General features: G+C 43.3%; 1 protein-coding gene across 4 annotated transcripts in view; it reads left to right on the top strand.

Moving 5' to 3' along the window:
- The window catches only part of ASAP1 (ArfGAP with SH3 domain, ankyrin repeat and PH domain 1), a 315920-nt gene that overhangs the window by 252925 nt on the left and 45128 nt on the right, over positions 1–17867 (top strand). For all 4 annotated transcript variants that reach the window (XM_075920136.2, XM_014573856.4, XM_075920138.2 and 1 more), the window contains 6 exons: positions 1009–1100; positions 2115–2301; positions 4472–4557; positions 11322–11437; positions 11719–11786; positions 13449–13556. In XM_075920136.2, coding sequence (XP_075776251.2) covers positions 1009–1100; positions 2115–2301; positions 4472–4557; positions 11322–11437; positions 11719–11786; positions 13449–13556 — 657 coding nt within the window. The remainder of the gene's footprint in view (positions 1–1008; positions 1101–2114; positions 2302–4471; positions 4558–11321; positions 11438–11718; positions 11787–13448; positions 13557–17867) is intronic.

A 17867-nucleotide genomic window follows, 5' to 3' on the forward strand; every position in this document is an offset into this window, starting at 1 on the left:
TATTTGTCCAGCACACAGGAGGTTCCTGCACTTTATAGTTGTCCTAAACTTTTATCAGTATGGAGTACTTCCTTATGTTTCTCAGCCATCCTGAGGCTTTTCATAAAGGTACTGTTCTGCAGATTTCCTCATGCCCTCCTCCTCAATAAGGGCTGCTTATGAGCCATCTCAAGTGGAATACACATAGTGACCATCACTCAAAGAAGAAATTCTGCTTACTTACCTTATAGTAACTGGAGTTCTTCAAGATGTGGGCCCTATATGTATTCGACTATCCTGCCTCTTTCTTCTCTTCTTTGGATTCTTTCCTAAGGCGATTCTCAGTAGAGAAGGAATTGAAGAGGTGTTCAGTCTACGCCACCTCATATGCCCTTCATTTGGAGCACAAGGACACACAGGGTGCAGATGTGGACCAATGAACACTGCTAATGAAAAAATCTTCCTGTTTCAGGCACATGGACTATACATGCACCTAGCGTGGAGTACACATAGAGTTCACACTCCAATTACTATAAGGTAAGTAAGAATATTTTTCAATGCGTTAAATCTATGTCTATGCATGGAGCTGGGGATGTGATTGCCCTCTTGAGTAGGTATAATTGCACTAGTTCTAATTGAGCTAGTGTGCTAAAAATAGGGGTATGGCCATGGTGGCATGACAAGTGGCAGAATGTGCTAGCCCAAGTTCATACCTACAGGGTCCAGACAAGTTTGTACTTGACATGGCTATCCAGTGTAGCCACTGTCAGCTACCATTTATGCTATATTTAGCATGTTAGCTTGATCAGAGCTAACACAAGGACATCTCTCGAGATGAGAATTGCTCATCTAGTTCCAAATGTTGACATAACTTTAGTTTAACTTTGATATGCATTCATTTTGCGTTTCATTATTTGTACTGTCCTCTGCTGATATGAAAAATGCACTGTATTTTTTTTAAAAAGTCTTGTTTGAAAATTTGAGACCAATAGCAAATTATGAAAACATATGCTTTTGTTTTTGCTACAGCTGGCCAAGAATGTAGGAAATAATAGTTTTAATGATATAATGGAAGGAAGTTTACCCAGTCCTTCGCCCAAACCCACTCCATCAAGTGATATGTAAGTACTGAACATGAACACTTCCCCAGGGTTCAGTTGTAATGGAGTATGTGTGTGGAGATAGGTTTTCCATAGTGAACTATGTTAAGCTATAATCAAGTCAGAGGAGAAGTTAAAGAAGATGTAATTCATATGTGTATGTATATCTGACTATCATAAATTTGCAGTAATCCTGCACTAATAACATAAAACTGAATTTACAACAAGTATTTCCAAGGCAATTGACATGTACTGTAAACAGAGAATTATGACTTCACTGCATAAACAAGGAGAAGAAGGGTTGAGAAGAAAGCCCTTTTTCAAATGTAACATCGTTCATAACAGTAAAGGGAAACCAAAATTAAATATCCAATTACCGATGTTTATAAAAATGTCTTCTTTTTCAAGATTACTCCAGTGTACTTTTAAGAGCAAATGTACAGAGAAATGATGACTAGAGAAGGCATCTGGAATTCCATAATGAGAAATTTAGCAGCCTAGAATGGCAGGTGGAATGAATTTTTTTCCGACCTCAGGCAACCTTTTCTTTTGATTTTCAGTTTTGAAGATTCAGAGGAGAATTTTCATAATATTAAAATACATGTAAGATAAATCAACATGTTCAACTGTTCTTCTTAACTTGTTTGCACTATTAATCATTAATGTCTGCTTTCCAGATCTTTTGATTCTTAGTGCAAGAAAAATTATAAAGGACATATTATGAAAATTGTCTTCTGCATCTTCAGTTTTAAATTAAATTAATTTCCCAAAATTAAAGGATGTAACTCCTTTATTATTGAAAAGGAGGCATACTGTAGGACACTATTTTACTTCATTTTGGACCTCTTCTTTGCAAATAGTATGCCATATGCACAGCGATGAAATTATTAGATATAAACAGGGATTATCAAATCTTTATTTCTGTATAGTCAATCCTTACTTCTTAGTTTCAGATTAAGCAAGCAGAAATTAACAGTTCATTTGAGATCCACTTTGCTTATAATTCTAAGATAAATTCTGCTCTTTTTCCTATAGGACAGCTCGTAAAGAATATATCACTGCTAAGTATGTAGATCATAGATTTTCTAGAAAGACTTGTGCATCTGCAGCAGCTAAACTGAATGAACTACTTGACGCTGTCAAATCCAGGGATTTACTTGCACTAATTCAAGTCTATGCAGAGGGAGTAGAGCTAATGGAGCCACTGTTAGAGCCTGGACAGGTAAACTTAACTTACTCAATATTGTTTATCTGATAAGAACATGATATTTGGAAGCCATCAGTTAAAATAGTTACTTAATGTATAAGTTCATGGATGAATGATGTTTTATTGGAATCGGATGAAAAACATCTAATCTGATCTGAGCTGATCTGTCTTAGCCTCCTGCTTGTGCATTTACTCTTGATTCTCCTGTACAATTTAAATGATTTTGTGAATGTGCTCAAAGAATAGTCTAGTATATTTTTAAAGTCTGAAAAAGGTAAAGAATGTGGGTGGTCAGATCTGAGTGTTATATGGTGCATCCATGTTTCTCCCTAATGAGTTTTTTATGTCATTCCCATTTTGGAGTCCCTGCAACAAGTCACCTTTCTCCACATCAGATACAAACTTCTAATCCTTATCATGTTGTAAACGTGCCTCTATTCTGACAACAGCGGGTTAAACACCTTCTTTGCTGCTCTCTAAACACTGAATATCCTCCCTGTATCTATTCATAAAGGCATTAATCTGTTCTCCTTCAGGTCACTTCTCAAAAATTACTTCCTCTGTGGTATGCACAATACTAGGCTTAACAATAATGGCTTAACAGATAGCTGGCACATACCCATCAAAATCTTTATTTTATGTATATTTAAAAAAAAATTTGAAGCCTGTAACTTGTGCATATAGCTAATAGTTATGCTCAGAGAGCAGTCTAATACATTATGGGAGACTAGTTAGTTGGTGCCCTTGTTTACATTCTAAGCGCAGCAGCAGCACTATATCCTATAAAAATGACACAAAATTGTTCGAACTTATATTCCTTTTAAAGTAGCTAAGAAATGCCATGTGGTGGCACCATATATATAGTAGCCAAATGTCTGTGACTCTGTAATGCTGAAATGCTGGCTGTTCCCTCTGGGTGATGCTGTTGCCTCCCGCCGTGGCACTTGGCTAACTTCTGCACCACTCAGCCGGGCCGCCGCATGGGAGCAAGCGGTGCAAGCAGCTGTTTGGGGTCTCTGCTCCCCATGCAGCACCTGGGTGCTACATGGGGAGCGTGGGGCTCAAACAGCCGCTTGCTCCCATGCGGTGGCCCGGCTGAGTGGTGCAGAAGTCAGCCGAGCACCACGGCAGGAGGCGAAGGGGGACGGGGCGGTGACATACACACCGGGGGGGGGCGGGGCCTGGATGAGCATGCATCCCTGACGGAGACAGAGGAGAGCAGAGAGAGTGAGAGGCAGGCGGGGGAGAAGAGAAAGAGAGAGACGGAGAGAGAGGCAGTAGGAGGAGGGGGGAGAGAGAGAGAGAGAGAGACTGGAGGCTCAGGAGAGAAGAACGACGTGGAGGAGAGACCTGAAAATCCCATTTTATGATGGGCTAATTGGCTAGTTAATACATAACAGTCATAGAGGGTATGTCTAGACTACATAGCTCCCTCAACGGAGCCATGTAAACTAGTTTACCTGGCACAGGCAAAGAAGCGGGGATTTAAATAATCCCTGCTTCATTAAAATAAACATGGCCACCGCACTGTGCTGATGATCAGCTGATCCGGGACAGCACGGCAGTCTAGATGCGGATCTGTTGGCTGGGGAAGCTTTTGCTGACCAATCCCTTATGCCTCTTTGCCTGTGCTGGGTAAACTAGTTTACGTGGCTCCGTTGACGGAGCCATGTAGTCTAGACATACCCACGGTGTCTAAGAAATGCCATGAGGTGGCATTAATACATACGTCATACAGTGTATGTTATACACTATGAAAAAGTAATTCTGTTTTCTTAAGTGCTAATCACGATACATAATTACTATTAATATTGTTTTCTTAAATAGGAAAATAGCTGATTGTTTTAGAAATCCTGAACACACAGCTTCTATGAAATTCAATGAGAGTTGTGTTCTCAGTTCCTTTGAAAATCAGAATGCTTTGACTGAGACATCTACAGTTATGTACTTATATTTGAAAAATTTGGCTTATACTATTGTCTCTCCATTATCAATCATAATCTGATCACCAATACTACAATTGTTGTGCATAGAGATTTACAAGCATATGGTAAGGAGGCTGTACCAGGAGATTCTTACAGTCTAAGTGAATTGAAGTATACTTAAGTAAGGGATTAATTATGATAATCTTTACAGAAAAGAGAATCAAAAGGTGTTGAACTTGTAACTTTTTTCATGTATTTAGGAGCCAGGGGAAACAGCACTTCATTTAGCAGTCCGGACTGCTGACCAAACCTCTCTTCATCTGGTTGACTTCCTTGTACAAAACTGGTATGGATTATTCACTTGTTAACCAGAATAACTTTAATGACAAATGTGCTCATCTAACGAAGTGGGTTTTGCTCACGAAAGCTCATGATACTATATATTATTTTTTGTTAGAGTATGTCTACACTGCATTCCTCTTTCGAGAGAGGAATGCAAATACAGCTGAGTGAAATTGCAAATGAAGCGCGGATTTGACCTTTCCACGCTTCAGTTGCTTAATTGTGTCCAGGCGCTGTTTTGAAATACCCTATTTCGAAAAAAGAAACGCTGTCTAGATGTGGTTATTTTGAAAGAAAACACTTCTTTCAAATTTACCTTTATTCCTTATAAAATGAGATTTAAGAGTAATTTTGAAAGAAGGGTTTTCTTTTGCAATAACCTCGTCTAGATAGTGTTGCTTTTTTCTAAATAGGATATTTTGAAATAGCGCCTGGACGCGATTATGCAAATGAAGCACAGGAAATTCAAATACGCGCTTCATTTGCAATTTCGCTTAGCTGCATTTGCATTCCTCTTTCGAAAGGAATACCCTTAGTGTCTAAAGTGCCAGAGGACTACTTGTTTTTAAAGTCACGAACTAACATGGCTACCCTTTTGAGACTTTTTAATGACAAATGTAGCGATTCAGAATAATTCAAATTGCTTTGCATGGAATTTGTATTAATTTGTATTGCTTTGCATGGAATTTGTATTACATTTATTATATGTTTGTTCCATATGAATTACTAACTTGAGTTGACCTTTGTGTTGTAAAGCAATAAAAATGGGAAAAAAATAACATTAGTACATTAACTACGTAGGAAGAGATACTATATGATAGAATAGAGGGAGGGGACGAGAAAACACTAATGCAAATAGATAATGTGGACAAGAGATGGCAAGAAAGCTTCCAAAATTAGGGATAGAATAATTCAAGGAAAGCAAGACAGTGAAAACAAATAGATAATGTGGAAAAGAGATGGCAAGAAAGATTCTAAAATTAGGGATAGAATAATTCAAGGAAAGCAAGACAGTGAAAACAATGGTATAGACATTTTTTCTTTCAGAAAATGGGACATAAAAGAATAAAAGTAAGCTACGAAAAGATAACCATTTTAATAAATAGTATGTTTATAACTGTGGAGAATGCAGTACAGTAGAACCTCAGAGTTACAAATAGTCCGAGAATTGAGATTGTTAATAATGCTGAAATGTTCGTCACTCTGAACAAAATGCTCTGGATTTTCTTTCAAATGTTTGCACCTGACCATTTCAAAGTTACAGCTTTGAAACTTTACAATGCAAAAGAAAAAAGCTGCTTTTATCCATTATAATTTAAATGAAACAAGCACAGAAACAGTTTCATTACCTGTCAAATCTTCTTTAAAAACTTTCCCTTGATGTTTTAGTGGTTTACATTTGACACAGTACTGTACTGTGCAGTATTTGCTTTTTTTAAATCTCTGCAGCTTGATTGCATACTTCCTGTTTCAAAGATATGTATGGTTGACCAGTCGGTTTGTTACTCTAGTGTTTGACACTGAGGTTCTACTGTAGATGGTGTAGCAGTGTTAAATAGCAAGTTCTCAACCTATCAATTGGTTGTTGAGATATTTTATGGTGTAGAGAGAATGTGACGACATGGTGAAGGAAAACAGTGAAAATGCAAGCTCTAATGGAAATAAAATCAATTCACACACAATGCAGCATGATTATTTTTCATATGAGATTTCACAGTGTGTGCAATGAGCTGACTAAATAGATCCTATGTCACTTTTAATGATTTCCTGTTCAGTGAAGAAAATAGAATTGCTGCTTTCATGTCAAATTGTGGTTTTAGCTCAGTAGCAGTAATTAAGGGCTAGAACAGGGGTGGGCAATAAAATAATGGCAGCTGACAGGGTTAGTCCCTGGCAGGCCACCATTGCTGTGTTCACCTGTGCCTCTGCAGATATCAGAGGATAGCAGCTCTGGGTGGCTGCAAATCACTGTTCGCGGCCAATGCAATTGTCATGAAATGTCGCGGACAGGGACACTGCTTCCTGCCACTCACATTGGCCATGAATGGTGATTTGCAGCCAACCAGAATGGAGATCCTCCGATACTTGTGGAGCGCAGGTAAACATATAGATGAGGGCCTGCCAGGGACTAACCCTGTGAACTGGATCTGTCCACCCCTGGGGTAGAAAATGATCCCTAGGCTCATCACAGCCTATTTTCTTCTAACACAGCTGATATTTCCTCTTGACCTTCAGATTACAGTCTGAATTATACTTGTTTTCCCTTGCCCTTTCCAGTATGTAGCTACTCCACACTTTATATATTCTGTATAAGAGAAAAAGCTTAGTAGTGAGGCTAAAGCACTGAACTTGGAGTCAGAAATGGATTTCATTTCTAGATCTCTCATTGACTTACGTGTCTCTGATCATGTCACTCAATCTTTCTGACCCTCCACTTCTCTCATCTGTCAAATGGAATAAATATTACTTGCCTACTTTTGCTGAAGTGTTATAAGAATGAATTAATTCATGTTTGAAAGCCCTTTGAGACCATCAATTGGAAAATGTTTTGAAAGTGCAAATTATCATTACAGGCTTTTGCACATAGTTTACTCCATGATTACTTATAGTGATTCTGTTTAGTTAATAAGTCTTCTAGGTCTTACCTTCACTTGATGAGCTTTTATGTCAATGTTTCTATCTACATGGTCAAATTTCTTTTGGACAGTTGTCACTCTCTTTTTGCCTTGCTAAACTCAAAATGTGAGTGCACTTCTCCAACAAAAAAATTCATGCACTGATTCTTCAGTATACAGGCAGTCCCCGACTTACGCGGATCCGACTTATGTCGGATCCGCAGTTACGAACGGGGCTGCCCCAGAGTACACGGACTGCGGGACCTCGCGGTCCTGCCGCCCGTGTACTCTGGGTCTTTCTCTGCGTCTCCCTGGTCTGCAGACCAGGAAGACGCAGAGCAAAGCCGTGGAGGGGCTCGGGCAGCGGGGCAGCCCCGCTGCTGGCTTCCCCGAGGCTTTGCAAAGCCGAGGGGGCGGGGGCTCGGGCAGCGGGGCACCCCAGGCGCGCCTGGGCTGCTCCGCTGCCGGCTTCCCCGAGGCTTTTAAAAGCCGCGGGGGAAGCTGGCAGCGGGACAGCCCAGACGCCCCGCGGCTGTCCTGCTGCCGGCATCCTCAGAGGCTTTGCTCCCCGTCTCCCTGGTCTGCTGGTCTCCAGCAGACCAGGGAGACGGGGAGCAAAGCCGCGGAGGACCCAGGCGCGGGACCGCGGTGCGTCTCGGTCTGCCGCCCGTGTCTTCCTGGTCTGCTGGGGTGGGAGGGGCGCAGCTAGTACGGCCCCCCCCCCCCCAAGCAGACTAGGCTTTTCTCCGGACGCCTGTGGCAGAGCAGCTGGGGTGCTGCCGGTTGGTCCCGCAGCGCCGCTCTGGGCGCTACTGGTCCAACCCGGCAGCACCCCAGCTGCTCTGGTCCTGATTCAGCCGCTGCTGGTCAGTTTCAGCAGCGGCTGAATCAGGACGCCTGGGGCAGAGCAGATGGGGTGCTGCTGGGTTGGTCCAGTAGTGCCGAGGAGCGGCGCTACTGGAGCAACCCAGCAGCACCCCAGCTGCTCTGCCCCAGGCATCCTGATTTAGCCGCTGCTGAAACTGACCAGCACTGACTACAGGAAGCCCGAGGCAGAGTTGCTCTGCCCCGGGCTTCCTGGAATCAGCTGCTGATCAGTTTCAGCAGCAGCTGACTTGGGGACGCTTGGGGTTCTTAAGTTGATTCTGTATGTAAGTCAGAACTGGCCGTCAGTTTCAGCAGTGGCTGAATCTGGACGCCAGTTCCGACTTACATACAGATTCAACTTAAGAACAAACCTATAGTCCCTATCTTGTACGTAACCCGGGGACTGCCTGTAAATAACACTGTTCAGCCACCATATATATTTGCCTTTTAATTGTATATAATTTTCTGAGTACAAGTTTACACTAGAGCTCTACATCAACATAGCTGCATCAATGCAGCTGCACCACCATAGCACGTCTGGTGAAGATGTGCTCTCCCATTGGCATAATTACTCCATCTCAGTGAAAAGCAGAAGCTATGTTGGTGGTGAAGTGTCTCCTGGTGCCGGTGTGCACAGCATGAAACTTGTGCCACTTGGAGGTGGGAGTGTTCACACCTCCGAGCAACATAAATTAAATCAACTTTAGTAGGGTAGAGCTGTCCTGAGAGTGTTTTTTTGAGTTTTCATAGACAAACACATTAAAACAAAACTCAAACTTCCAGAAATGGTAGAGTATTATCCTATCATGCTAGGGACACAGTATCGGTGATACTCGTTCATGTCCCTGGTTTCAGGCAAGAGCTTCCAGCAAAAGAAGAGAAGGAGAGTCTTAAAGTCATTGGTGACTCCTGCTTACTCTTCCTGCTATCTCTCAGTCACTTGAGGGTAGGAATTGGAATAAGGAATTGGAATAAGGAATTCCAATAAGGAAGTTGGAAGCATTTCTGCTGCTTTCATGTTCTAATTATATCGTGAGTCCACTTTCCCTGATTGTCTGCACCTTTTGGTTGTTATTGAAGTTCTGTTCATTCCAATATGTAGGCAACAATATGGTTGGTCTGCCCATGCATCAGATTCCCCATGAAGCTGAACACAGTAAAGGTTGCATCAGCCCAAAAGCTGACTTGCAGATCTCTCTGTTTTGAGATAAATATTGTATTCTAATCACTCTATGGAGCAAACTAATGAAAAATTCAGCATATGGACAAGAAAGCCAAATTTAAAAAAAAAATCAGCCCCTGGACATATGTAAAATCTTTAGTGGCTTTACATTGCAATAATGAAGATTTTCTCTTTTGCGATATTGACTCCAATAAGCTCCACTAAAAGTGGCATGCTACCTTGAAGCTGAACACTCTCAAATAAAAATATGTAAGAAGATCATAGGAAAAGAGGGACATATATCCAACCTTGTCTTAAAACAAGATTTCCATTTTGGGCAAGATGCAAGGTGACACAGAATTGTAATGGAATGTCAAAAATGTAATAGAAAGCTCAAAGAAAAATAAATTATGATTTTTCAACCTAAATTAAATCTAACAATATGAATAGGGCCTCACAGTCCCTTTTGTCAATTTCAAGGTCAGGCGTTTTAAAATTTTATGTTGTCAGATGTTTGCATATGAAATTTTGTGCTGGTGTAACCCTGGAGATCCTGACCCAAAAGGACATCGGGGGGCAGAAGAGTGTCACAGGAGTATTGTAGGGCAATCAGGCAGTCATTGGATTACCACACTTACTTCTGCCCTGCTGTCTTCAGAGCTGAGCAGCCTGAGAGGGAGGCTACTGGCTGGGTGCCAGCTCTAACACCAGCAACAGTGGATTAAGTGAGGGTATGCGGGGGGGGGGGGGGGGGGGGATTACCATATATACATTTTTCCCAGCAGTCTCCTACCCCAGGGTCTGCAGTTCCTTTCTGCATTGGTGGGAAGTGACAGCTGGAGCTGTTGAACTTCCTGCAGCTTGGGGAGGTTCTGGAGGTGGGTTTGTTCTACCCTGGGAGCAGTCTCTGCAGGCTAAGAGGAAGTCTTATCCTCATGCCCAGCTAGGACTAATAGCTAGAGCCCTGCATAGCATAGGAGCCTGTAGCTGTGGACCAGATTTCACAGTCCATGATGTATTTTTTTCACAGATGTGAATTTGGTAGGGCCCTAAATATAAAGAACTTGTTAAGGTACAGGTTAGACTTCTCTCAACTGAGACTCCCTGGTCCGGCAGCCCACAGCTGTTGCTGAACCAGAGAGACCCGGTGGAGAGCCAGGGACAGGAGCACTATGGGGGCTGGGAACCCAACCTGAATGGCTGCAGGGTGGCCAGTGGCTGGGATCCCTGATGTGGGAGTCCAGCTGAGCCAGTAGCAGGGCAGCCAGAACGTCAGCGGGCTTTAGCAGGACTGCAGCCAGCTGCAGTGGGGCAGGAGCCCCAGCAGCGGGACCATGGAAGGCCTCTGTAGGGCTGGCAGGGTCGGGAGCCCTAGTGGTTGAGCAGCAGTCTGCCATGAGGAGTGGGAGTGGGGCAGGAGTCCCAGTGATATGATTGTGGGCTGGCGGGGCCAGGAGCATGGGCAGCAGGGTAGTGGTTTGCTGCGGTGAAGCTGAAAGCACCAGCGGCAGGACTGTGGGCTGCCATATTAGGGCACCAAGTCTGCTCTCCCATGGGGCGCCCACTAGCAAGCCAGAACAGGAGTGGAGCCAGGCTGGGGGGCCGGTGGCAGTGGGACAGAAATGACCTCCTCTGGTCCAGTAAAATCCCTCCTTTGGGACCACTCAGGTCCCAAGGGTACCGGATCAGAGAGGTCCAACCTGTACAAAGTTAGATTTGATATTTTAGCATGATTGAGAAAAAGAGTAGGGTTTCATGACCACTCTTGATGGCAAATAAATAGGAACTTGAGGTACCTGTATAAGAGGCAAAGCACATGCCTTAGGCTATGGAATGTTGGCTTCGAGAAAGGTATATGCATACCTTATAATTCTCAGCTACTGTTTAAGAAAAGGCTCCAGAGCCTACAATATGTTTTATTGAAAGCAATGCAGCCGCAGAAGAATTGCTGTTAACCTAAAAAGGGAAGTTGCAGTACTTATTAAACTACACTTTTTCTTTGCAGAAGTTATGCATGTTATCATATATGTAATCCATAATAAATTCAATATATAGATGGCAAATTTGGGGCTGAACAGGCATATGATTTTTTTTCTTCTCTTTTTCTTTACTTTCACTGTTTAGTGGAAACCTGGATAAACAAACTGCATTGGGGAATACAGTTCTGCACTACTGTAGTATATATAATAAACCTGAATGTTTGAAATTGCTTTTGAGAAGCAAGCCAACTATTGATACAGGTAAGCTCAATATTATATGTGATACTTGAAATGTTTGCTCCTATATTATGAGTTTAACCATTTTTATTTTTATACCAGTGTGTAAAAACTCATTTACCAAGTAAAAATGAAAATGTTAAGCACATTATGACCCAAATGCCCTCCTAACAAGACTGAGAGCGGGATTCAGCTAGGAAATAGGCTTTAACTGATTTTTTTCAATATTTTATTTGAAAGAATTACAAGTTAATGTGTGGTTCCAGAGAGATTTTACAGCATAATCTTTTTACTTTATTTTATAGTAAACCAAGCTGGAGAAACAGCTCTGGATATAGCAAAGAGAGTGAAAGCTTCCCATTGTGAAGAGCTGGTAAGAAAGAGTCTTTTTTAAGCACACAACATTTCAAAACACTGGCAGAATTAAGATAAATGAGAAATAATTCCAATGTTTATGCAGGAGTCTCACTCCTGAATTTCAGGTCTCCATGTTGGAAACTTCCTTGCTTTTAAGGTTTTTGTTTGGTTTTTGGTGTCCTATGGGTCTTCTGTAGCTTGGTTTGGAAGTTCTGCCTTACTTGGGTATGCTTCAAACTCAGAATATTCTAGATAGTTTCTGGTCCCTGAAGATGTTTCTTCCAACAAGAAATGCTTTGGAGATTTTAACCAGCACAGCTACAGCTCTTACTTTTATAGATCCAGTTTAGTAGCTGTGCATCTTTTTCTCTTCTGGCCTCTTCCCCAGTCTTAGACATTTTGGCTACCCTTCACTGTACTCACAGAACACATGTTCTCCTTGTTGACCTTTCTGCCAGGACCCCAAATCTGGCCAATAAAATGATGGTGGACATGCCAGGTCTGGGTCTCCCCTAAGATTTGCTCCCAGGAGCACAGAACATATTTGTTGAAGCAGCAATTAGATAGCTCCATCTTAAGAAATCCTGAAAAGAGAAATGGAAACAACTCAATAAATATTGAGCTCTTAAAGAACAAAGAAATGAACAGGCAGTGCGTGAAAGTAAGGATAACTAGCACACAATGTTGGTTACAGAAATAAGCTGGAGTGGGGTGTAGTGAGGGAACACAAGGTTAAAACTCTTAGGCATCTCCTGTAGAGGAGCTCCTTTGCTAAATGCAGTCATAGAATTTACCTACATGTTCAGGAGCACCTAAGGGAAACTCTGATTGGACAAGGCCATTGAGTAGACCTCCAGGTATCTTAGAGGGCCAGAAATGTTACAGTGTGGGGAATTTCCCAATGGACCAGAAACCAATAATGAGAATTCTGCAAGGTGACATTTTTGGACAAGTGGAGTAATGTGTAAATTTTTTTCTTTTTGCTTTTTAAGGAAACTGGCTGGAGTGTTTCTAGCCTCTAAGAATATGTCTGTACTGATACTAAAACCCTCTACCAGCTGACTCAAGCTTTTGGGGTTGGGGCTAAGGGGATGGTTAATTGCAATGTAGACTCAGTGGTTATGTCTACACTGGCCCCTTTTTCGAAAGGGGCATGCTAATTTTAAACTTCGGAATAGGGAAATCCGCGGGGGATTTAAATATCCCCCGCGGGATTTAAATAAAGATGTCCGCCGCTTTTTTCCGGCTTGGGGAAAAGCCGGAAAAAAGCGTCTAGACTGGCCCGATCCTCCGGAATAAAGCCCTATTCCGGAGGATCTCTTATTCCTACTTTGAAGTAGGAATAAGAGATCCTCCGGAATAGGGCTTTATTCCGGAGGATCGGGCCAGTCTAGACGCTTTTTTCCGGCTTTTCCCCAAGCCGGAAAAAAGCGGCGGACATCTTTATTTAAATCCCGCGGGGGATATTTAAATCCCCCGCGGATTTCCCTATTCCGAAGTTTAAAATTAGCATGCCCCTTTCGAAAAAGGGGCCAGTGTAGATGTAGCCAGTGTGTTTTGCCATTTGTTCATGCTCTTCAATAGTTAAAAAAACCTCTTGATGCACCCTTTTAGAACTAGGAAGCAGATATTGGTGAAACAATAATCATTTTGATACTATTGCATTTTTGCTTTTCAGCTTTCCCAGGCTAAGGCAGGGAAGCTAAATCCACATGTACATGTAGAATATGAATGGAACCTTCGACAGGAAGAAATTGATGAAAGTGATGATGATTTAGATGACAAGGTAAAAGTGAATTTTGAATGGTTGACATCAGTTTCCAAGACGTTCTCAAAGTTGGCTAGTTTTGTGGAAATGTGAGAAAATATTTTCAGTGTAAATTTAATATGAAGTTCAATAATTGCTGACATCTTTATCCTGTCCCAGTTTTTCAAGTGATTGCATTTATCCATTCCACTGTAGATGTGTGCATGCCTCATGCACAATTGTTGGAAAGCTATTTCCCTCAACAGTACCCATCAAGTATTGTTGCTGTGCACCACTGCATGCCATGTAAGAAGGTGGAGCTACCTTCAATCCTCCTCAGTTCCTTCTTGCCACCAGTAACAGTTCTTCAGCGAGTGGTGTCCCTGTGGGTGCTCCACTCAGGTCTCGGAGCGTGCCTACGCCGGGTATCAGAGTTTTTGCTAGCAGTGCCCCTCACGCTGCGCCTGCGCACACTGCAGCCCCCCCCCCCCCCCCGGAGGCCGTGGAGCATGCACACAGTGCGAGTCCCGTCTGTTCCTTTTCTACCCAAAGTCCCTGTAGACTCTAAGCAGAGGGGAGGACAGGAGGATAGTGGAGCACCCACAGGGGCACACATATCAAAGAACTATCATTATTGCACAGGGTGAGTAACTTCTTCTCGTAGTGTTCCTTCCTCACTCTTTGTATATAATTGAGTCATAGAACACTAGAACTGGAAGGGTCCTCGAGAAGTCATCAAATCCAGTCCCCTGCTTTCAAGGCAGAACCAAGCATCTTTTAGATCATTTCTAGAAGATGTCTGTCCAACCTGTTCTTAAATATCTCCAGTGATGGAGATATTCCACAACCTCCCTAGGCAACTTATTCCAGTTTTTAACCACCCTGACAGGAAGTTTTTCCTAATGTCCAGCCTAAATCTCCCTTGCAGCAGTTTAAGCCCATTGCTTCTTGTCCTAGCATCAGGTATGAAGGAGAATAATTTTACTCCCTTCTCCTTGTTAACACCCTCTTAGGTACTTGAAAACTGCTATCATGTCCCCGCTCAGTCTTTCTTTTCCAAATTAAACAAACCCAGTTCTTTCAGTCTTCCTTCTTAGGTCATGTTTTTTAGATCTTAAATCATTTTTGTTGCTCTGCTCTGGACTCTTTCCAATTTCTCCACATCTTTCTTGAAATGTGGTGCCCAAAACTGGACACAATATTCCAACTGAGGCCTAATCAGTGCAGAGTAGAGTGGAAGAATGACTTCTCGTGTCTTGCTCACAACACACCTGTTAATGCATGCCAAAATGATGATTGCTTTTTTTGAAACAGTGTCATACTATTGACTCATACTTAACTTGTGGTCCACTATGACCCCTAGATCCCTTTCTGCAGTACTCCTTCCTAGACAGTTGCTTCCCATTCTGTATGTGTGAAACTGATTGTTCCTTCCTAAGTGGAGTACAGTAGACTTCCGATAATCCAGCACCTTTAAGACCTAGGTGGTGCCAGATTATCAGATATGCCAGAGTATCGGGAGGTACTCCGGCGGGGGCTGACAGGTCTGCCGGGACCTGCACTGCGTCCGGGGGTGGGTGGAGAACGGCGCGGTGAGGGACGAACCCTCCGCCATTTTGCAGGAAGGCAGGGGAATCCTTTTGCAGGAAGGCAGCCACTGCCAAGAGTTTCCGGGAGGGGAGTGGGCTCGCCACCCCACCCAGACTGCAGTAGTGTAGTTACTGCCGAGCAGGGGGGTGAGAGGCGGTGCTGCGGGACCAACTGGGCAGCACCCTAGCTGCTCTGCTCTGCCGCTTCCCCAAGTCCTCCTCGTCAGTTTCAGCAGCCACGGTCCGCAGTGCCGCCCCTCACCCCCCAGCTCGGCGATAACTACAATACTGCAGTCTGGGGGGTGAGGAGTCCGTTCCCCGCCCAGAAACTCTCAGCAGCCGTGCAGGGCTTTCCCCGCCTTCCTGCAAAACGGCGGAAGGTTCGCCCTTCGCGTGCCGTTCCCTGCCCACCCGCCACCCTTCAGTCGGTCGCAGTGTGGGTCCCGGCAGACCCATCACAGGAATATAATATCCTTCCCCTCTTCTCTCCTTCCCTTTCCCAGCTGGGAGCACCCATGTAGCTCACAGCAGCTCCAATTGTCCAGCTGGCCGGAGCACTTACGGGTTCCAGTTGGTGCCAGACTATCAGGAGTGCCAGACCACTGGATGCCAGACAATTGGAGTTTTACTGTACTTTGCATTTGTCCTTATTTAACTTCAGCCTATTTACCTCAGACCATTTATTCAGTTTGTCCAGATCATTTTCAATTAGAACCCTAACCACCAAAGCACTTGCAACCCCTCCCAGATTGGTGGTATTTGCAAACTTAATAAGCATACTCTCTATGCCAATATCTAAATCGTTGATGAAGATATTGAACAGAACCAGTTGCAAAACTGACCTCTGCAAAACTTTACTTGTTATGCTCTTCCAGCATGACTGTGAACCATTAATAACTACTCCCTGGGTACGGATATCCAGCCAGCTATGCACCTAGGTTGTATTTCCCTAGTTTGATGAGAAGGTCATGTGAGACCGTATCAAATCCTTTACTAAAGTCTAGGTATGCCATGCCCACAGTTTCTCTGCTTTTTATTTAGTAGTTAATTAAGATACAGTGTATAGTTAATGCTAGTCTTAAGTTTCAGTCTTTAGGTTCTTTTGGACCAAATTTGTTTCTCAGGCCCAGGACTAGTGCAAGAACCATGCTTCATTCTTTGTCATTCAAAGTTTGCACATTGTAAGCCAGACTGATGCTAGTCAGTGACCCACACTCAGCTGTCTAAAATGTTTGGAGGAGTCCCACATCAGTGACAAGTATCACATTTGTAGAGGGGTTAAGCCTCACTCTAAAACAGACAGAGCAGCAAGAATAAAGTGTCTCTTTATGGAGGCAGCACTTTGCCCTCCATGGGAGCCATCAGACTTGGAGTATAGCACCAGCAGTACACACCGCACTGAGATGTCTTCAGCGCTTCATTCTGTTTCTCTAGTATTAAAGAAGAGACAACTTTTCCCAGGACACAATACCTCATACAGCAAGACCTTTGGAACTGAAGGCTGCTAGAAGCAAGAACCTTCTCCAAAGTTTTCCTCTGCTGCAAAGGGGAAAGATTTGCCAACTCTAGAACTTACGCCAGGTCTGTTGTGTCTGACTCCTGAAGGTCCTATATGGTGGACTCAAGACCCAATTCCACTACTGACAATGTGAAAGGCAAATGCTGCTTCCAGAGAGTTGTTTAACCTTTCTATATTGGTGTCCCTGACAGTGCAGGAAGGTGATACAGTGGCTATAGTTCCTGCATCAGTTTATCCAGAGCATGCAGTACCAATGCAGCTTCTAGTACCTAGATGACCTGTATATTCCAGGGGCAAGCTGCTGTTAATATCCCCAGTACCACCATCCCCTGGTTGAGCTTTCCTATCTCTTATTCATCTGGGTTCTGCTGCATCATTATTGCAGGGCCCCATCATATTTTAGAAGTGGGGGTCTTTTGTGTCCCATTCCAGACAGGAATCTTACTTTCAGCGAGAGCCTTAATGTCCATGGATGTTGCATCAGCCTCTGCATTTGGCACATCTCAAAAAACAATGGCATGCACAACCATGGGGCCCACCACCATGTCAGTGGCCATTCTGGAAGGGGGGACGTTCATCTGCATTAGGACCTTTCCTCCCCGCAGCGATCACTAGCACCACAGACAATGGGTTTTGGTGCCCAGTACCAAGAAGTGTACTGAGCAACTGGAAATTGCTCAAACACCACTTCCATTGCAAGAGGTAGATCAGCCATTCCCTCAGAATTGCACTTTGCATGATGATGCATCTTCTTCATCATCACCAATGAGGCTGTAAAGATGGAGAGTGATTCTCCACCACCAGAGAATTACAAGGCTCACTAAGTACTGCTTGAAGAAGTGGCCTCATTTTTAGATAATCAAGGGAAAGGTGTCCATGAAAAGTATCGCAAGCTAGTGGATATATTCATATCTGTGGAGCACTCCAGAGTGGCAGTTCCAATTAATGAAGCAATTCTGGAGCCAGTTAAAACGCTTTGGCAGATCTCTTCTTCCTTCATACCTATGGCTAAATAGGAGAAAACATCTCTGATCTGACCTTCTCCCAGCCTCTTTGGTGGTGGCAAAAACTTATGAGCAGAAGAGCCACACCACCAAGTGTGAACAGCAACGAGTAATGAATTAGTCTGAGTTTATTTATTTGTGAACACTGTTTCCGCTAATATTTTCTATCCACGTGCAGAATAAATTTGCAATGTGAGCCAAGGTAATGTGCAGAAGTGCACCATCCACGGAAAAATAC

This window comes from Pelodiscus sinensis, chromosome 2 (assembly GCF_052426305.1).
Source record: "Pelodiscus sinensis isolate ZL-2025 chromosome 2, ASM5242630v1, whole genome shotgun sequence".
Classification (NCBI taxonomy): Eukaryota; Metazoa; Chordata; order Testudines; family Trionychidae; genus Pelodiscus; species Pelodiscus sinensis.